The 22,783-nt window shown below is 37.5% G+C and overlaps 1 protein-coding gene across 1 annotated transcript in view; it reads right to left on the minus strand.

Moving 5' to 3' along the window:
* The window catches only part of Syt10 (synaptotagmin 10), a 62,067-nt gene that overhangs the window by 24,389 nt on the left and 14,895 nt on the right, over positions 1–22,783 (minus strand). The window contains exons 2-3 of the mRNA XM_051189670.1: positions 19,616–19,973; positions 3,647–4,214 (exon numbers count right to left, since the gene is read on the minus strand). Coding sequence (XP_051045627.1) covers positions 3,647–4,214; positions 19,616–19,973 — 926 coding nt within the window. The remainder of the gene's footprint in view (positions 1–3,646; positions 4,215–19,615; positions 19,974–22,783) is intronic.

Genomic DNA, 22,783 nt, shown 5'->3' on the forward strand with positions numbered 1-22,783 from the left:
AATGATGAAACAAACACCCCAGTCACCAACATTTAGACTAAAAAGGAAATTGGAATATGGTCATTGTGAAAATTGTATCAGTGAGAGCCAAACTCGAATCCAGTTACAGAGAGGGAGAAGTGATGAGTAAAGGGATCAAGAACAGACTGGAGAAACTCACAGAAATAGCTGACCTGAACAAGGGGGACATCATGGACCCCAGTCTGATAGCTGGGAAACTAGCATAGGACTGACCTAGACCCCCAGAAAGTGGGTGTCAGTTAGGAGACATTTAGCTTAGAGACAAGGAAGAGGGCTAGGCCCTACCCCAAATGACTTAACAGATTTTGATGATCCCTCATGGATGGCCTCACCATCCCTGGCGAGTGTGTGGGGGATGGGATGGTCAGTGGGGGACATGGGAGGATGGGAGGAAGAGGGAACTGGGATCCGATATGTAAAATTAAACAAAAGAAGAAAAAAATTTTGGTAAAGAAGAAAAGAAAATTGTATCAGTGAACATACAATCTCATAGTTAAAGCCTAGAAGAAAATTCATTAATAGAAAACTTTTTTAAAATGTTTAAAATTATTTATTTATTTATTTTACATGTTGATCCCAGTTACCTCTCCCTCCCTCCCTTCCTCCCTCCCTCCCTTTTATCTTCCCTGCCCCCTCACATGCACCCTGACCCCTCTCCACTCCCATCCCCCCCACCCCAATTCCATATATAGGGCAATGCCATCCAGGTGGGGTCATGTAAATCTGTCAAGTCATTTGAAGTAGGGACTAGGACTTCTCTCCTGTCTCTAGGTTAAGGCAGTATCCCTCCATGAGAGATGTGTCTGCAAGGTCCTTTTGTGCACCAGGAATACATCCTGGTTCCACTGTCTGAGGTCCCTTAGACTGCTCAGTCCTTCTAGCTGAGACCCATATTCAGGGGGGCCTGAGTCAGTCCCATGCTGGATTCCCAGCTATCAGTCTGGGGGGGGGGTGGGCATTATCTCCTCCTTGTTCAGGTCAGCTGTTTCTATGTGTTTCTGCAACCTGGTCTTGTCCTCTCCCTCTGCATCTGGATTCTAGTTTGACTCAGTGTTTAGTTATGGGTGTTTGCTTCTGTTTCCAACAGGTACTAGATGAGGGCTCCATGATGGTGGATAAGTTAGTTGTTGATCTCACTATCCGGGAAGGGCATTTATGGTAGCCTTTCCATGGTTGCTCAAATTGTTATTTGGCAGCAGTCTTGTAGGTCTCTAGACCTTTCTTTAGGTCCAGTTTTCTCTTCAAACCAATAATGGCTTCCTCTTTTATTCTCTCTGTCTCTGTCTCTCTCTCTCTCTTTCACACACACACACACAATCTTTCTAGTTGCACGTGCTTTCCTCTCCTCCCCTTCTCTTTCTCCTACTTGTCTCTCCATTTACTGCCCCCCACCACTTCCCATGTGCTAAGAACTTCAGGAGGCATCACGATCCCTGACTTTAAGCTCTACTACAGAGTTATAGTTCTGAAAATAGCCTGGTATTGGCACAAAAAATAGACAGGTAGACCAATGGAATCGAATTGAAAATCCTGATATAAACCCACCTGATTTTCATCAAAACAGCTAAAAGAATACAATGGGGCAAGGACAGCATCTTCAACAAATGGTGCTGGAACAATTGGATGATGGTGTGTAGAAGACTGCAGATAGACCCATGTCTGTTGCCATGCCCAAAACTCAAGTCCAAATGGATCAAAGACCTCAACATCAATCCAGCCACATTGAACCTCTTAGAAGAGAAAGTAGGAGGTACCCTTGAACAAATTGCTATAGGAGACGGCTTCCTGAACATAACTCCAGGGGCACAGACACTGAAATTAACAACTAATAAATGGGACCTCCTCAAACTTAGAAGCTTCTGTAATAGCAAATTTTAAAAAAGGCATCACTCTGATCCTGTGATAGATCGAGTACAACTGAAGGTAAAATGAAGAATATTGCACCAGAATGAGAAAATTTATTTTAAAAGATCTAAGTACTCAAACATTTAATAATTAAATGACAAAATGTATTTATTTATATTCAATTGGAAGATCACTGGGAGCAGTCAGTACTCTGAATGGTTGGCACCAGGAACAAAATATTCCTTTTACTTTTCAAATCAAGGTCAACTCTTTTATATAATACTTGCAAATAATACTTGGCAAACACTGAGTTAGAAAATAAATGTTACAAAAAAGTAATAAATATATGAAGACAATCTGTTGGTAAAAAGTAAAATGGTCAGACTTTAGAATTACTAAGTCAAAACAAGTTAATAATCTAACCTGCGAGCAATTCTCTAATTTCTAGTCTGTAATTCTGTGGTGATACACAGCCCTATAAAAGTTAGTTGAAAAAACTCACATTTTTAAAAAATAAAATTTATGCTTCTTTGAAGTGCATAACAAGAAAATGGCTAAGTAATGGATAACATATTTAGATATCATGCATTATGTACCCAACAATATTGTTCAACAGGTAAAGGTACTTGCAATGCAAGCCTGGGAATGTGAATTCAATTTATTGAAACCCATTTAAGGGTAGAAAAAGACCAACTGCACAGACTGGTCCTCTGACCTCCATAATTGTGTGCCATGGTAAATATACCCTCATAGACTGCGCGTGCACACACACACACATAGCTTACAATTTTAAAACAATAAAGATCATGATGGAAACAAATTATCATGGAATCAAGTGAGTTTGAAAATAAAAATTCAGTGTAAAAATTCACAATTATTTTTAATGTATTCAGAGCAGAAACAGGATAGTAATACCTAAAACATTTACATAATTGGTAGCAATGTTGATTACTTTGTTTCTATTGTGTTGATACTGCTTTCAAAATTTTCAGCACTATAGTTGGTATCATTTTGTAATTGAAAAATACACATTGTGAAAAAATAATCCTAATATGGAAAATTATCTTTTGCTCTTTAGCATCCCATGTACTGTCGTGATAGTCCTTCTGTGGCACTGACCACGCCCATTGGGGGTGGAGCCATGTGCGGAAGTGACCTGTGGAGGGAGGTCCGAGAAAGCCGGGAAAAGCTCTCTTGCTGTCAAGACTCAGACAGGGTCTGAGAGCATCGGGTGGAATTTCCTGGTGTTCATCTGTCTAGGTTGTAATTTCTCCCTGAATAAACATCTATTTGGCCTATTTGTTTATCCTGATCCTTATTTAACCGCAGTAATGTACTGTAACCATGTCCATTCCATGGAAGCTTCTAAAGTCATGGGCTGTTTTTTTAGATCAAACCACATTGCCTCAGTGTACATCTCAGATTTGACCTGTGAAACAAAATTACTTTAAATAATGAAATTCAGCATCATCTATGGAGAAACTGGTACTGGGAACAGGTTATACATAAGTATTTTGTAAAAAAAAAAAAAAAAAAAAAAAAAAAGAAAGAAAGAAAAAGAAAAAGCAACGTGTAAAAGCTGCTTTGCTTTTACACCTGCATGTGTTTCCTATACTGTATTAGGTACCCAAGTTATATTGCTAAATAATCAAATAGTACCATTACAGGAACTTGGGGTTTAAGTTCTACAGCTTTATAGAGTTTAATCTAATAATATGGGTAATGGTTGGTCTTAAATATCACCAGGAGTCAAAGAGAAATTGGAGGATTTATTGCTTACCGTGGTTGCACAGTGGATATCTTTCCATACTGTGGCTTCCCTTGAGAGGTCGGAGACTTCAAATAAATTATCAAGAATAACTTCTCCAATCATGTCGTGTCTGGAAAATCTGTCAAAATCATATATGCTAAAGTGTAGTTTCCGGTTGCTTAGTTGATCATAGGCCACTGGGAATTGAAATATCTCATCAAACAGAGGATTTAATGTCTTCCTGTGGACACGCGTCTGAAATTTCTTTTTCCTGTCTGGAAGAAGATAGATCTTCACATAAGGATCAGAAGTTCCTGTAAAATCTTTAGCTGGGAGATCTAAAGCTTTGATAATATTAACAACGAGGAGTTCATTTTCATAATCGTACTGGAGCATAAAGTTAAGTTTCCCACAGGTTTTGATGTCATCTTTTCTGTTGCCTTCGGAGTCAACTGATTTCTGCTTATAGAGCTCTGGTTTGATCCTCCCGATGCTGGTCCTTGTTTCTCCTCTTTGTAAAACCGGTTCAGTGCCCATGGTAAAGTCAACACTGGAGACGTTCATTTGCCTTGGTAGGTGTCTCCTGAAGGAGTTGTGGCTGTACACACACACACACACACACACACACACACACACACACACACACACACACACACACAATCATTCTGGTTAGTCTTCTGATGGCAGTTATAAAGTGGCACACATACCCTCCCCACCATCCAGGATCAGGAAAAATGTCATTTTTATACCTCTGTCTGTACCAACACTGCCCCACCCTCATGTGATGCAAAGAGCTATTTTGAAAAGCCAGAATGACAGTAGTCAAAGAAAAAGCCTAAAATTTGATAATAATTGAAACCCACATATTCATATTTTAGATGTTTTGCTTTTCCCCCTCATAAACACATTATTAAACACCATTGTGAAGAAACAGGATACTCTACAATGTTCTGTTCCGCAAACACTATGCATGTCTTCATCTCTCACATCTAGACTGAAGAAAGTTTTTCACTTTGTCTACTTCTTTATGTCTAGATAATATCTAGATAATTTCATGTTTTAGTAACTCTGCTACTAAAACAAAATCCTATAAAACATATTCTTACATGCCAATTATTTCTCATCCTTAAGATAACTAGATTATTCACTTTTAAAATTAACAGAGTTGTGACAACCCAAGTGAGTGTATTTCCTTTGTTTAATTTGAAGTGGGCTTTGAAACTTTAAGGACAAAATAAGTGAACAATTTTAATGGTGCAAAAATGAGTCTTAAAATTCCAACTGAATATATCATACTCATAATTACCCATTCACATTTCAATATATTAAATACACTAATCTTGTCATGTAAGTATAAATTGAATTGAGATCCATTTCTCTTTTACATCCTTCTTTATTTCTGTCTAGCATGAACTAGTCCGCAAACCTCTTGCAGGCTCCATTCCAGGTCTTTTGTTCTTATCTCTCTTCACTCTATCCATCCAAAAATTACAGTTTTGGACTGTAATTTCTGGTTGAGTTAGATAGTCCTCAGATATGTCACAGCTATATAAAATTCTACTCCCATGTCGCTAAATCCCTAAGATTTCAAAACTGATGTCCTAAGAACCCTCCCCAAATTCAAGCAAATTTATTAGTTTCTTCTTTTTGCTGCCAGAGCAATTTCTTTCCTACAGTCTCTAGCAGTACTAAATAATGTGTTGTATTAAGTAATCATGAAAATACTGAAAATATTCATACATGCTTTATATAATATTTTTACATAAACACACACATATAACTTCAAAGCTTACTTGGTTGAATAAGGTATAATTTTAGAATTTTTTTTCACTTCTTTAAATAGCTATTTAAAACCATAATGGCATAAGGACACTGAATTTGTAAGCCAAATTATAATGATTCCATGGAGTAAAACATTCTATGAAGTATATTATTAAAGTATAATATTGTAATATGCCTATATATTCAATAAGTATTGAAAGCAGCAACATAAATATTATAATAATTTTGCTATTAAATAATAATAATGACTTAACATTTGACCATAATTTAAAAGTTGTTTTTATACAAAGAAGTCTTTGGTCAGTCAGGCCCCCCTGAATATGGGTCTCAGTCAGAAGGACTGAGCAGTCTAAGAGACCTCAGATAGTGGAGCCAGGATGTATCCCTGGTGCACAAAAGGACTTTGCAAACATATCCCCCATGGAGGGATAACTGCCTTAATCTAGAGACAGGAGAGAAGCCCTAGTCCCTACTTCACATGACCTGTCAGATCTACATGACCCCAACTGGATGGCTTTCCCCTACATATGGAATTGGGGTGGGGGGATGGGAGGGGAGGGTGGTTAGAGTGCAGGTGAGAGGGCAGAGAGGGTAAAAGGGAGGGAAGGAGGGAGGGAGGGCTGGGGGAAGGGAGGGAGAGGGAACTGGGATCCACATGTAAAATAATAAATTAAAAAAAAAATGCTTTGACTCCAAAATTTAAGTTGAAGGACAAGTTACTGGGGAAAAGGATTTCTATTTTTGTTTCCACAGAAAATGAAAAGATGTGGATTCCTTCCAGACTAATGTGGTTTGATCACGCCAGACTGCCTGAAACAGAGTACAAGCTGATCCTACATTCAAAACAGCTGGACAAAGCAGCCTTACAGACTACAGCCAGGATTTCTGAATCTTCTTTGAATCCCCCATGACAGCGCCCCTTACCAGCAGGAAGTAGTTTGGAAAGAACGACGCCCAAATTCCCAAATATTGTGTATAAATGTTTGTTTTCATTTAATTAGACTTTGTTATATAAAATAAATTAAAAAAAAGTTTTCAGATTTTAGAAAGATTTTAGAAAGAAAAGTCACAGACTCACAAATAGTTGCTGAGGGAGTTTTCTCGATGTAGTTAAAAACTACACAAACCTGTTTAAAAACTTTCAGGGAGTCAGTCATTGCTAAAACAATAAATACAATATGGGTGACAAGAAAAAAAAATCTTTGGTCAGATAAAAATTAGCTATTAATTAGGACTCAGTACTTAAGTTTCTGTAACTGAGCATATAAACATATATATATATATATATATATATATATATATATATAACAGTCTTTACTAAGATTTGACTGTGAACCCTGAAGCAATCATCTCCTTAGACATATCCCATTATAATTCATTAGACATTCCACTTAATGTATATTGACCCTAAACTTATCCCAAAATAAATGATCAGAAGCCTGCATTATATTCAGAGTAAGGCCAGAGAGAATTTATGAAATAGCAGTACAATTCCCATAGGCTCCATTGTTGTTATGAACCATAAAAGTGACTCACTATAATCCAATTTGCAAATCAAGTCTGGGGTGCTCATCAGTACATAATGGGGGTAGCCCTTAGAAGGTTCATTAAACAACAATATTCCTATTAAAATCATTTTCACTTGTCCAACAATTGTGATTTATATAAACAGAATCTGAGAGAAGTTGATCACTGAATGTCATAAGCTTTTTTCATAATTTCAAAGACTTTCAAATATAGTTTAATTTAATTCTGTGTCCTTTCAAAACTTAGAAATTTCTTCTTTATTTCTCTGAATGTGATGTTAATGGTTGTAAAGCTACATATTGGATTCATGTCTACAGGGTGCCTTCTAATGGAACAAAAACAGTAGTGTCACTTTTGTACAACTCACAGTGTCCTAATTACAGGGTAAATGGAGCACATTCTAAGTCAGTTCAGCTAGTAGGTTAACAAAAGTGTTCAATGACACAGTGTTGAACTATCACCATTAACAATACACAGTGTCTCCCTCTTCCATTCTTTCTCTTTTGGAATGACAGTGATTAGCAAATTTTCAAACAATGAAAATGTGAACTGCTGAACCTCTTACCCCTCAAACTTCCAGAGGCCCATGCAAGCACTCTGGGAGAAGTGCTGGACAGTAAAGAACTACAACTGGGGCTCAGTTGTCTTACATAGAAAGGCTAACTACACAAGTAATTGAGTGAATAGATTTCTGATTTTTTTTTTTTTACAGTTGTTTGTTAGAAACCTGCTCTAGCCTTCTCATGTGGTTTCTGATGTTTTCTCTACATCTCTTATTCTACTGCACCTTGGTCTGGAATACTCCATAGCTCTTGTCCCCCATTACTACGTTTATTCAGTTCAGAAATAAAATAGTTGGGTGATTTGTCAGCTAAGCACTTCTTCATGGCAATCATCTGTTATTAGCCCTGTATTGTTACTTGAATCATTCCCTTGAAACTACATTATTTTAGTCTCCTGGTTCCATATCATTTTGGAGACTTCTATTCTGCTTGCCACCATATACTTCCCAAAGATTGATCTTTAATTTCAATGATTGACTTCCCTACTGTGATGCCTTTTGTTTTAATCACTACCATGTGACTAGTTAGATTCTGTTTTTATCATCAACTGAAACTATTCCACAGCTCCAACTTTGAGCATACTTCTAGTGCATATTTCCTACCTTTCCATGTTCTTTGGAGATCAAAGAATTACCAAGTAAAGAGAATTAATGATGCAGAGTCAAAGAGAAGAATTTTTAGATGTTATGAAGGAGAAGAAGACTTAGCAACAAGTGATGATCTGGTACAAGATCAAGGCATTGATTGTTGTCTTAGGGAGGGTTTCACTACTGTGATAAAATACCATGACCAAAAACAACATGGAGAGGGAAGGGTTTGTTTTATCTTACATTTCCTGGGAACAGTTTATTACTGACAGAATCCAGTGAAGGATTCATGGCAGGAACCTGGAGGTAGGGATGGAAGCAGAAAGCATTGGCTTGCTTCTTTTTTATTTTTTCCTTATTTTTTTTTGGGGGGGGGCTTGCTTCTTATGGTTTGCTCAGTTTGCTTTCTTGTACAACCCAGGACCACCTTCTGAGGAGTTGCATCACCCAAAAAGCCAGGATCCTCCCACTTAAATCATTAATCAAGCAAATTCCTTACAGACTCGCTATAGGTAGTCTTGATGGAGGCATTTGGAGGATTGAGGTTCTCCATCCCAGATAACTCTAATTTGTGTCAAGTTGACAAAAACAGACAAACAAATGACAACAACAAAAACCCCATGACATTTGATTCCTTGAAATTTAGCACACAAATACATCACTTCAATGGTAAACATTCTTTTTTTTACTCGATCCCAAGATCTCATATTAATACTAATATTATAATATAAAGCATAAATAACATTAGAAGTCCCACAGTCCTAAAATTCAACCATTTTAAATGTTCAGCCTCTTTAAAACACCTAAAACCTCTCAATAGTTGGCTCTTATAAAATATAAAATAAAAAACCCAAACAAACAAACAAAAAACAAGTTACAAGTTTTCTTATGCCAAGAACAAAGAACCAGGGGATAATCACAGTCAAATCAAACCCAAACTTAAAGTTCATAGGTAAAAACAGAACTACAAAATTCAAAGGATAGAAAGCCTTATAAGCAGAATGATGAATCAAGCAGAAGACAGACTATCAGAACTCATAGATAAAGTAGAAGATCTAGGCTGAATAAGCAAGGACTATGCCATTGAATTATAGGCATAGATGAAAGAAAAGAAATGGAAGACAATGGCATAGAACCTACCATCAACAAAATCATAGAAGAAATCTTTCCCAAACTAAGAAAAACATACACATACAGTTAGAAGAAGCACACAAAACACTGAGTAGACAAGACCAGAAAAGAAAATCCTTGTAGCCTATCATAGTTAAAACACTAAGTATACAGAGCAAAAGAAATATGTATTGAAAACTGCAAAGAGAAAAAGAATGCAAGTCTCATATAAAGGAAAACTCATCAGAATAACAGAGGATTTTTCAGTAGAAACTTTGAATGCAGGAGGAGCCTGGAGCAGACAGGGCATTCCAAGACCTGAAAGACCATGATGGCCAAACTTGAATGTATCCAGCAAAATTATCGCTCATAGTTAAAGAAGAAAGGAAAACTTTCAATAATATTAACATCCTGAAACCTATTTAGATACAACAAGTGAAACCCAAAGATAATACGGGAAGCACATTTAAGGCTGGAAAGAGGAATGAGCATTAACAGAGATCATGGAAAGAAATATGAAGCCATAATTACTAAAACACAAAGTACCACTGAGAACACAAATAGCAATGCACACAAAAAACCCCCAACAATATGATGGCTGCAATTAACACACACAAACACTTCAATAATAATTTTAAATATTAATGGTCTCAATTCTCCTATCAAAAGACATAAGCCATATATTTCAGAGTTATATTAATAAAGCAATATGTTACTGGCACCGAAACAGACACATAGACCAATGGAATGAAACTGAAGCCTCAAACATGAGTACAAATAACCTCAGGCACTTAATATTTGACAAAGATCCCAAAAACATAAGATGAAGAAAAAAAAATGTATCTTCAATAAATGGTGCTAGGAAAACTGGATGTTCCCTTGCAGAATGAAATTACAGTCTTACCTATCAACCTGTACAAACACTGGCTGCAAATGGATCAAAGACTTACGTGTCGAACTCGAAACACTGAAATCACTAGAAGAGGACACAGGCAGGGCCCTAATGATATAGGTGTAGGAAACAACATTATGACTAGGACTCTATTTGCCCAAGAAGTAAGACCAAAAATTAACAAGTGGGACTTCATAAAACTAAAACAGCTCTGTACAGCAAAAAATCAAACCAACTAAAACAAAACAAAACATCGATCAACCAGGTGAAGAGGAATTACACCAAATGAGAGAAAAATCTCTGTCAGTTAGTTACCCACTTGATAAGAGTATTAATATCCAGAATATACAAAGAGCTAAGAAAAAAGTCTTAAAACAAATGACTCGAATGACATGGGATCTGAACAGAAAGTTCTCAAAAGAAGAAAAGAAACCTAAGAAATATATAAAAAATGTCTATCTTCCTTACCAATTAGGGCAATGAAAATCAAAACAACTTCAAGATTTAATTTTATCTCAGTAAGAATGGCAAATATCAACAAAACAATTGACAACAAATACTAGGGGGATGCAGTGGTGGGGGCCACATGATGAAAATGACCTTCATTCACTGTTTAGGTGATTTAACACTGGTCCAACCACTCTGGAAATAAAAAACAAAACAAAACAAACCAAAACTAAAACTAAAACCAAACCAAACCAAAACAAAAAACCCCTCTACCATGTGATCCAGCTTTAATGTCATATTGGCATATGTGTAAAGGATTAGATATTCTACTCTATGGATACTTGCCATGTTTGTTGATACTCTTTTTACTCACAACACCTAGGAAATAGAAACAATCTTTAATGCCCTTCAACAGGCAAATGGATAATGAAAATGTGATACACGTACATTATGATATACTATCTGGCTACACAGAAAATGAAGCCATGACATTTGCTGTTAAATGGTGGAACTAGAAAAGTTACCAGTCCCAGGAAGATAAACACTGCATGTTCTTTTGAGGCTTCTAACTCCAGATCTTCATATGTGAGTATGTATCCTGGAATTAACTACAAAAACCAGGAAAATAAAAAGGGACCACTTCCAGGGTGGAGGTGCAATAGGGAGAGGAACTACCAGAGAGAATACCAGTGATCTGAAAGGGGAAATGGGAAAATTTGTGAGGAGGAGGGAGATAAATACAAAAGATGGAGGAGGGAAAATCAAAGTAAGGATGTCTGAACTAGTCATAAGGAGTAAATTATTACCTACATTAAAATACTTATATAAATGTAAGTAAGTCAGTGTATCATACTTTAAATTACATTTTTCTATCTTGGCTAACAATACTCCTTCCAAGAACCAAAGGCTATCTAACAAAACCCACAACACTAATCATAAAAAGCCCTCTTTTATACCGACTCGGACCCCCTGAACTTGGGTCTCAGTTAGAAGGCCTGGGCAGTCTAAGGGACCTCTGACAGTGGAACCAGGATGTATCCCTGGTGCACAAAAAGACTTTGGGGGCACATTCCCTATGGAGGGATACTCCATTAGCTTAGAGGCAGGAGGGAGGGCCTAGACCCTACTCCAAATGACTTGACAGATTTTGATGATCCCTTCTGGAAGGCATCACCCTTTCTGTGGAGTGGGGGGTGGGTGGGAAGGGCGGTTGGGGGTAATGGGAGGGAGGGAGAGGGAACTGGGATATGTAAAATAGTAAGAAAAAAAACCCGACTGTCCATGTAAAAAAGATAATGATTGGCTTTCATCAAGAAAAGAAGAAGGAGGAGGAGGAGGAGGAGGAAAGCCCTCTTTTGAGTCAGGGTATTCCAAAAGACTCCCCAAATATTATAGAATATTATTATTGCTTTTGGTTATTCCCCTGTGATGGAAGTTGTTATTGCTGAAGAATCCATGCACTTTAGACCCAGGGCCCAGAAGCCTTGAGATGGGTAAGACCTGAAAGCCTATGCCTTGAGATCTAGCTTTTATGAAACCAGAAGTTGCCATGCAAGCCTCCAAAGGAGGGAAGCAACCAGAAGACCTACTCAGGTATGGCACTTAAGAAGCACAACAATGACCAGCATGAAGACTTAAAAGGTGCATTAGTGCCGCATCAACAGTTCTCCAAGGCAATCAACAGTTCTCCAAGACCTGAGACTCAATAAAATGTGAAACCATGCCTGGGATGGGAAACCTAGCCAATGACTCAGAACTAGTGAAGTCATAAATATTAGAGATCCTACAACTACATTAGTAACCCAGCAAAATTATTAAAATAATTTACAAATATTTGTCTTTATACCTACAGATAAGTGTAGTTCTCACCCCTCACCAAGGAATTTCTCCTTGCAACAGAGGAAGGTCATTATATAAAACCATAACCAATGAAAAAGCATCGATGTGGAGCCCAGTCCTAAACGATACATCTAAAAACACTCCTGCACCCAAGGCTCAGGGAACACTGTAGAAGAGGGGGAAAAAACCCAAATTCCAAAATATTGTCTATAAATGTTTGTTTTCATTTAAATGGACTTGGTTATATAAAATAAATAAATAAAAAAGTGGCAAGATCAAGGAGTTCACTGTGAGACTGTGTCTCCTAGAAATAACAGAAGCTATCCTCACAAAGTCTCACCAACATGACTGCCTAAACATGAGCTGAACAACAACAGACATGCCAGAGTGGATGAGGAAAGCCAAGAGGGCCTCAACTCTACATAAAGATCTATAGACAACTAATGAAAGTTGAAAGCAAGAGAAATAGTCTTTCCTAGGGATGAGCACACCAATTGGTTATCCTACAACAAATTGTCAGCCTTGAAAACATGTAACTTTGCATAGACTGAGCAGATTGTATTTATAGAAATATATATGCATATGTGCATATACATAAATAACAATTAATGAAAATAGAGTTCATGAACTTAAAAGAGAGCTAGTAGAGATAGGTATATAGGAAGGTTTGGAGAGAGGAAGAGGTGAATGATGTAATTACATTAAACACTCAAAAGTAAAAGAAGTACTTTTAAAAAAATTATCAATAACATGATTAATAGAAGAAATCTTAGACTCATTTTATATTGTTTCCAGAACCTCCAAAAGCATTTTGACTGAATGTATTTTGGACTTAAATTTCTATACTCAGTGTGCCAGTTTAGGCTTTCTTTATATAGTAGCACTCTTTTAACCATCATGAGCCCAGCTCTTGGGTGAGCCAAGCTAGGTTCTGAAAAACAGTTGCCATCTTGAACTGAGCTGACCTCCTTCTATTTGCCACTTTCTATCCTCCTCGTCCTTTAGCACAATGTCCTTGACCTATTGGAATTACCCATTTTCTTTCCTGTCTGTCAATTTTCAGTATTTTATTAGACTGTGGTGTTCATAATGTCAAAATTATGATTTATCTTCCTATATTTTTAATTAAAAGCTTTATGGGGCTATAAAATGGCTGTTTATATAAATGATTTATGATAGGATCCTTGTGACGAAAGCCATGAAATACTCTAGGACTTACCTACATCATAAAGAAGCATCCAGTCAATCTAAAATTAGTCTCTCTGGAGAAAAAAATACTATCTATTAGTGCCAGAAAACTAAAATAGATTCAAACTTGAATTTGTCTTCTGGTTGTTGTGTTAGGTACAGACCTGATTGAAGGGGGTACCACATTTGAGAAAAGCAGCATGTGTACACACCAAATATACCCCTTTTATGAGAGCTTATGCACATGACCACATGTCTCATGAACTTTCAGCTTAAGGAGATTGACCTTAGTTTTTTCTAATGTTCTGGGCAAACATTGCTTCTTAATAGCTACATATTTTTCAAATGCTCCTTTTTTATCATTATTATATCTTGTTTTCTATTCCTTACAATGACCTGGAATGAGTAATTTCAGTTTTTTTTTTGTTCTCTTTTGAAAGAAATTTAATTTATATAAAAAAAACCTTACAGTAAATAAAATTACACACAGTTTTACATAATTTTTCATTTTCCTTATAACAAGGTACATTGAATTATTCTTCATAAAATTGTGCATGGTCATTGCATGAATTGTTTTATAATCAGTCATAGCTAATTCCATCAGAACATGTGGTCAGCATCTATCTTATACACATTTCCCTGTTTTTGTTCATGCTCTCATGTTTCCTTATCTTTTTTTTCTGGGTCCTTAGAGTCCTTGAACTGTGATGAATCTTTACACCATGAAAGAATGAACAGAAAATTGGTTTCATACTCATCCTGTGAGTGCACCACCATTAACCTACTTCTAATTTGAGCACAGTGCCCCTTTACCACCTGATGCCTTTCTGATTAAACTGAAATGAAGCAATGATCAATCAATCAAAAACACCCTTTGATAATTGCTGTGTCCCTACACAGTGCTGGAAGATAGGAGGGTATAAAAGTAGGTTACATGTCCTTATAGTTTGAGAATTTAGCACTTAGTTCTACGATCTTAATAGTGAGACACTATGCTAGATTATAACTTCAGTTTGAAATAACAGGGATAAGAGCTTATGTCTGGGAAGACAAGTAGACTCAGATATATTTTCAGTAAATATTTTAGAGTAGATAAAAAGATCACCATTAGACGGAAAACAACATGAGCAAGAATAGACAGAAGTCTAGGTTTTCAGGGTGCTTAGAAGAGTATGTAACCATGAACTATTCATTTGGATGGGCATGGGAAGAAGATGGAATCCATTGACTGACTTTTCAAATTCACTACATTGTGCAGAGTTTCTGTAGTGCATTCTTTACTATGAAAAGCAGAATAGAAGTGAATACCTATCAGGAAAATGCACAGAACTATACAAGTAGAAACATCCAGAATTTTGGTAAAGTCAGACTACAGAATCTTGCAGTTTCAAGTTTCTGAAAGTTTGAACAAGACAGATGACCACTAAAGTATCATCTAAGTAAGTTTTGATATAAGACCTCCTGTTTCTTTCCTTTATAAATTTACTGCATTTCAAAAGACATGTCATCCCATAATAGTCTTTCCCATAAACAGCTGCTGAGTTAATTATTCTGAAACATAACTCTTGGAAACAAGTGACTTCTACTGGACACATATTTGAAAGGACAGCCTTTGAACATCTCAGCCATAATTTTAAGGCCTCATATATTTTGATTCCAGCTGACTCTGCTTATTTTGCCCCCGAATCACTTTTTTTTTTTTAGCTGAACTTTGTGTTCTATGACTCCACGTGTTTCCATCAGCAATAAACTGCTAAGTCTCCATGGGAAATTTATGAACTCATATTTGTCTCTCAACTTAGTGACACTTCTTCATGACTCTGCTGGAAACAACCTCTCTGTGCTCTGAAGTTCACCTTCTCCAATACACAGGTGACATTTATAATTACTTACATTGAAGTCAGTATCACACAATGTAAATTTCTTTATAGATTTTCAGAGTCTTTGAGTGGATAGAGGACAGAACACATTTATTACACTCAGAAGTAAACATGTAAGTGAGAATGCAGGGCCAATCAGGAGGGACATGTGAAAATTTTAGTAACAAAGAAACATACAAGTGAAGCTGAATAGTTTGTCAGACAGCTGGAGGATTCAAATGTCCAGGGATTTGAAAATGGGGATGAGAAATTGAAAATTTTCCCGGTGTCCAGTAATGTTGCTAATATCTAGATTTGTCAAAATGTTATTTCAATAGAGAAAGGGATAACTGAACCTTGAAAGAGCATGATGTCATCTCTTGTCTGAACTAATAAGTTGTGGAAATGGAAAATTAAAGTTAAGTTTATTTTGGGAATGTGTACATGTATATGCATGTAGCTCTGATTTTGCCTTGTCAGGCAAAATTGGCATTTGAGCTGGACAATTTGATTTATTAAAACGTAATTTCCATGTCGTGTCTAAGGTGACTGCATAATGAACTTTGCAGTCTCCTCTTTTTCTTTGTATAAGGGAACAGGCAATATGATGAAGTGATCCATGATGAAGAGGAATTTTGAGAAATAGGAGTGATGAAATTGTCTACAAGGCATTCATCCCCATGCCAAGCATTTAGTAGCCACACCCAATTTCAGACCTTTAATTTAGTGGAACAAGAAGGAAGATATTTTTAAATTCCAAACTGCTTGTCTTCATCTGACTTTGTAACTCAGTTTTCTTTGTATAAAACCCACATTAGACTTAAAAATTGAAACATTCCATCCATGGATAAATTTGAATTATCAGTCCTGGAGGCTTTCATTATGTCAGGCAAAATATTTAATCTCCCTTGGCTTTGGCTAATTCACAAATAATAGAGACAATCGCTAATACTTTCTGTGTGATAGTGAAGGCACAGCAAGGAAGGGGTTTCCTTTCTTCTTCCACAACCTCCCATGCAGATAAGGGTACTCCAACAAGTACATCAAGCAGCAACATTCCAGCTAAATCACTGATTTGTGCAGTCTGTTTTCACTTAGAAAATACCAGATGCATACGACTTATTTTTATGTTTTCTAAGACTGAGGGAAGAAAAATTTTCTGACCTAATTGCTGTTTTCTTTTGCATATAATTGCTGAAAAACCTGAGATTAAATTATTTGCATTGACTGTAAGAGGCCATTCCATTGCCAAAGCTCAGTCTTCACATGCGTTTTCAGTACAGTCTTTCATTGTCCCTTAGCTGGGGACAGTCAGATGGCCTCTTTGTACTCTTTTGATAGTGTTTTGGAGATAAATTTTCACTCAAATAGAATACCTGCACCATCTTCAACACCTGAATTTATTTATGTGAGGTGTAACTTACCAGTTAAAGCTGACTAAATCTAAACACTATGCTGTCATTTATTCATAATTGTTAGGACAGTAGTTCCTCTTATCCTGTTTTATGTTCTCTGGTCTTTGTCAACTGTTGTCTTGGTTACCGGTGACCAACTGAAGGCTTGAAATACTGAATGGAAAATTCCGGAAGTAAACAATTCATAAATGTAAAAATGAATACTGTTCTGACTGGTGAGATGAATTTTTACTCACTTTACTCTGTCTCCCAGGGTATGTGGTTCACTCTACTTCCTATCACATCCATGCAATTTATGTAGCCTGCTTCTCAGTCACTAACATATCATCTTGGTGGTCAGATACACTGCTGTATCTATGTACCACCATGCATTCAATCAAGTTACTCTGATGCAGAAGTACAACACTGTCACAATACCTGCAACATTTATTTCCCTTTATTGCATCATGGGGGAATATCATTGCATATCGCAACAAAAAGAAAGCTATTGTGTATATAATAAATGCAATATTTTGAGACAGAGACCAGATCCACATAGTATTCATTATTATTTAATTATTAACACTGTAAGTGTGTATAACAGGAGACTATCTCATTTATAAAGCTCAGTGCTTTAAGGAATCCTCTGGGGTCTTAGAACACACCCCTGGTGGAAAGAGGGATCTGCTTATTTTAAAAACTGCTTTGTGGTTTGTGGTGATATATTATTTATGATTTAAAAAAGATTGTCAGAAGTATCAGAATGCAAAGCTAGACACACTAGTTAGCTAGCTATAGAAGCTAGGCAATGGAGGCACACACCTTTAACCCGAGGACTCAGGAGACAGAAGCAGACAGATCTCTGTTAGTTCAAGGCCATACTGAGCTACATGAATTGATTCAGTCTAAATGAGCAACAGCTCACACAAAGGAGATCTCAGCACTTGGTATCCCACACCTTTAATTCAAGGATTTGAGAGGTATAAAAGAAAGAAGCAAGGTGTCTCATGTAAGTTTTATTCTCCAGTTGCACTGAAGACAGGACAGCCCTTTCACCCTGAGGTAGAGGTAAGAGCTAGTAGCCAGCTGCTTTGCTTCTCTGATCTTTCAGCTTGAACTCCAGTATCTATCTCAGGGTTTTTATTATTCATGTTACAGAGGTTTTCAGAAATAATAGAATAATAATCAAGGAGGCATAGGGATCATTTCATACATGCACACAGTTTTAAATGACCATAAATGCCACTGGTTAAAATGTTCTCAAAATAACTAGCTAGCATTTGGGGCTTGATTACCCATTTTAACCAGTTCAGGAGGCTAGCCTGAGTGATAGTACTACCTGCTTTCCTTGTCCTCAAGTTTTTTATCTCAGTGGAAACAGTCTCTTACTCATCTCTTTAGAACACATTTCTGAAAGAAGTCTGTGTTGCACGGTATGCCCGTGGCATTTGGGTTCCTGTAGAATTGCCTATTATGAAAGTTTCATCTACATGGGCTCAGATAAGGAGTGCAGTTTTGTGTTTTCAGTTTAGGTGCTGACTAACTGCAGACTTAAAAACTATCTTCTATTTGTTTTTATTGTGAGTGGCTCAGTGTGTGTGTGTGTGTGTGTGTGTGTGTGTGTGTGCTTCTGTGATATAAATTTTCAATGGCTGTTTGTACACTGCTTATTAGTTAACAAAACTAAATTGAAAACTTGAAAGTGGCAGCTATGGGCTGATGACATTTCAAATATGTTTCTCATACTGGTTTATGAATAAAGCACTGTTGGCCAATAGGAAAGGAAGATAGGAGGGGCTAGGAGACAAGGAGGAAAGAGGAAGTAGGAAGGAGGAGTCAGCATGGAGAGATGGGAGAGAACAGAACCGCCATTCCTCCTCTCTTGGTAAGACCACGTGGAAATACATAGAAATGGGTTAATACTTAAGACAGAGCTAGCCGATAAGAAACAAGTAACTGGCCAACAGCATAATATCAAATACAGAGTGGCCAACAGCATAATATCAAATACAGAGTCTCTGTGTATTATTTGGGGCTGGCACGGCGGCGGGACAAGACCAGATGGTGGGCGGAAAAACTACTCTTTACAACCAAGTCCTTTCCATATGCCACTTTATCTGTTCTTTGCCTTTAATTTTCTCTCTATGTCCCTTTCTATGTGCCACCCCTTGTCACTTGACTCCCTTATATGTTTACATGTTTTCTTCTTCCTTCCTGTTTCTCCTTTCTTTTTTCTCCTGATCATACTTCTATTCTTTTTTTATGGTCCTTTGGTCTTTTTTTCATTTTATGTACCAACAACATATGTACCTTCCCCTCCTCCCTATCCTCCCACCTCCCTTAACCCACCCCCATCCACTCTTCAATGGAGAGTCAACAAAGTCTCCCCCTTACCCCCAAACCCACCCATATCCCCATAAAGGTGGAGCAAGGCATCCCACCAGGATCTGTTCCCACTGCCAGGCTACAAAACGTCACCTACATGCAATCCCATACAGGCTCCCCAGCTGTAGGTCTAGAGTCAGAGAGCTCCCACAAGTTCAGGTCTATCTCTGTGGGTTTCCCGGGTCATAATTTTGATCCCACCCCTTGCTCATATAATACCTCCTCCCTCTCCACATGGATCACCCAGAGGAGGAGATGAGCTCTGCTGGGTAAACTGGGGGCTGGGATGGAATGTAAAGGGGAGAGGTTGGGGGATGGGAACAGGCTGAGCTATTTATGGTTGTCCACCCCCATTCTTACTGTTGATTTTTCTTGTTTCTTTTCTGTTCTCTCTCTCATGGGATCACAAACTCTACCCTTCCTTACCGGGATGAAGACGTAGGCTCAGTGGTTTGTCTTTGCACACGAGCATGTTTAATTAAATGTTCCTTTAAAGCCGTCTGTACTTCAGCTGGGATATCAGGGGAAGTGTGGCTGATTTTTATTGCAGGCTCAATAGCTTTTGGTGCTGGCTTTTCATTTTCTTCAACTTCTTTTTTCTCTTCAGTCTCAAAAACTTCAGTTGGAGCACTTGAAATGCTCTGCGGAAGGGCACTGACACTGGGAGCCATAAGCTTGCTCTTCCAGCATGGCCAGCACAACTTCCAGAAGACGAAAAGGGAGACAACCAACAAGGCTAGGCCACAGAAGCTCACGACAACTGCCAACAGGCTCACTGAGACATCTGGAAAAAAAAATCCCAACCAAAGAAACATCAATAAACATTGTAAAGAAGAAGCAGAAATGGTGATGTAAGTGGGAAATTACCAACTGTATTCAGGGAACACTGGACATATTCATGCCATACCCAAGCATACCACAAGGGATTCAAGATCTTCCAAGTGAAAGTAGCCAACATGCCTTCTGCCACAAAGCCAGGAAGTTAAATTCTGAAGTTGTCTATAATAGAAACTATTTGCTTCCTCTTTTTATTTAATGAGCTCTTTTTCCTGTCTATGCAGGGAATATTATTAAGTACTAACGCCATGCTATGAGCACTCTATGGGGGAATTGCTCCTGAAGTCTGTTCCTGCACCAGGGATAAATCCTGGTTCCATTGTCAGAGGTACCATAGACTTCTAGGCTTCCTAACAGACACCCATGTTCAGAGGGTCTGGGTTGGTCTAATGCTGGTTTCCCAGCTATCAGTCTGAGGTCCATGAGCTCCCCCTTGTTCAGGTCAGTTGTTTTTGTGGGTTTCTTCAGTGTAGTTTTGACCCCTTTGCTAATCCCTTCCCCCCTCTCTGCAACTGGATTCCAGGAGTTTGGCTCAGTGTTCAGCTGTGGGTGTCTGCTTCTACTTCCATTAGCTACTGGATGATGGCTCTAGGATGGCATATAAGTCATCAATCTCATTATTGGAAAAGAGCATTTAAGGTAGCTTCACCACTATTGCTTAGATTATAACAAGGCTTTCAAACTCAGTAAGTGTTTTCTGATAATTTTGTATGTATGCAGTTTTAAGTTAGTATGCAGACAATTTTAAGTCCTGAGTTAATAAATGAATTGGGCTATCATCTGAATATATGTATCCTCCTAAAACTCTTATGGTAATCCTAAATCCCAAGGCAGGCTGTGTTATTAGGATGTAATGGTTAACTTCAACTATCTTGCCTAAATCTTGGATTATAAGACACATCCCCTAGTCATGTCTAAGGACATTTCTAGATAGGGCTAACTGGGGATGGGTGGGTGAGGCAGGATGAACTACCTAGAATGTAAATAATACCATCATACTATCTAGAGACATAAAAGAAAAAACAGGAAAGAGAAAGTCAAATGATATTTGACATTCACATTCTTATTCTCAGTTTCTTGTCCTATAATGATCAACTGAAACACAAAGTAAACCATTCTTTTCTTCAAGTTGTTCTCTCAGATATTATATACACAACAATGCAATGGTTGCTAGCACATAGAAGATACACTTTTGGGGTTGGTACTAGGTCATGAAGGAGAAGCCTTCATTAATGGGATTATAGTGCCCTTTAAGATAGGTTCAAGGGAGCTGTTTTGCCCTCCTAACACATGAGGCTACAGAAAGTAGTTGCCAACTATGAACTGAGAATAAAGGTCAATTACAATGTGTTTCCTCCAAAGTGCATGGATTAGAACTTGAGTTCTTCAATGCCAATTCTAGGAGGGAAGAGCCTTGTGGGAAGTGTGCAGGTGACAAGGATAGAGCCTTCATGAATGGCTCCACTGTAATACCAGAGTTTTAACTCTTTGAGGAGTAGACTAGTGGGTTTGAGAGGGAATTTTTAAAATAGCAAGGTTGCTCCTTGCTTTCCATCTTTAAATGTCTGTTATGAGCCAGAGAGGCAAGAGGCCTTCACTAGGTGGAGGTTGTCTTACCAGTCTCCAGAATGATGAATCAAAATGAATCTCTTACCTTCACACATTAGCCAATCTTAGGTATTCTCCAGTGGTAAAAGAAAACAAAGAAATACTCCCATGAGCTACTGAATCTGCCAGTAACTTAATCTTGAACTTCCCATCCTGCAGACTCTGAGAAACAAATTTCTGTTCTTTATATGCTGCCCAGTTATTACTTTTTGATAATAGCTATCTGAATAGGCTAAAATATTGTTACTCAGGAATTTAAAAACATTCACATTAAAATAATTACACTAAGAATATATGCTTGTCATGTAAAATGATAGAAAAAAATGCAGTTTAAAGATTGAGGCTGAATAAACAGATGAATGGAGAAAATAAAAAAGTTCCCTTTAGAAGAATTCTAAGCAATTTATGTATATAGTTTACTTTCCAGGGAAAACATATCTCCTTTCTTTTTTGTTGTGAGCTGCATACCTTTGGGGTGACATTCCCTCCAAGAGTACTACTGACAATGAAAGTGATGGAAGTCCACAGTGATGACCTGTAGTCACAGTATGTGACCCTGACATGGAATAATGTAAATGGTCCTTCACTTCTGTAGTCATCATGCCTCATACTAATAGCCCAAGTCTAATCATGAAAAAAAATACTCAGACAAGTTCTAAGAAATAGACATTCTAAAAACACCTAACCAAGTACTCCTACGAGGTCATCAACAAAGGTTCTGAGGAAAATGTGCCAGTCGAAGAGAATCTAAGCAGACTTAACCACCAAATATTGCAAGTCTTCTTGGATAGGGTCCTGAAATAGTTAAAGGGCATTAGCCAAAAGTGAAGGAAAGCTCAAAATTTTAAAAAGGTATTTGCTGTAGTTAATCTCCCAGTACCAGTGTATGAATAATAACAAATGTGTCATTTCAGTGTAAGGCATAAGTATGAGGAGAAACTGGATATGGATATGACAGAAGTCTGTACTATGTTGTTTTCCTGTAAGTCTTAAACTGTTAGAAAACATGAAGTCTAAACAAATACAAATTTATCTTCCCAATTCTAATTTCTATCTTTCCAAAGTGACCCAAATTAGCCATATGGCATTATAGCATTATTAAAATTTTGAATGTCAAATAGATTCTCAATAAAGGATGATTTTTCTAGA

The sequence above is a fragment of the Phodopus roborovskii genome, unplaced genomic scaffold, assembly GCF_943737965.1.
Source record: "Phodopus roborovskii unplaced genomic scaffold, PHOROB, whole genome shotgun sequence".
NCBI classification, from domain to species: domain Eukaryota; kingdom Metazoa; phylum Chordata; class Mammalia; order Rodentia; family Cricetidae; genus Phodopus; species Phodopus roborovskii.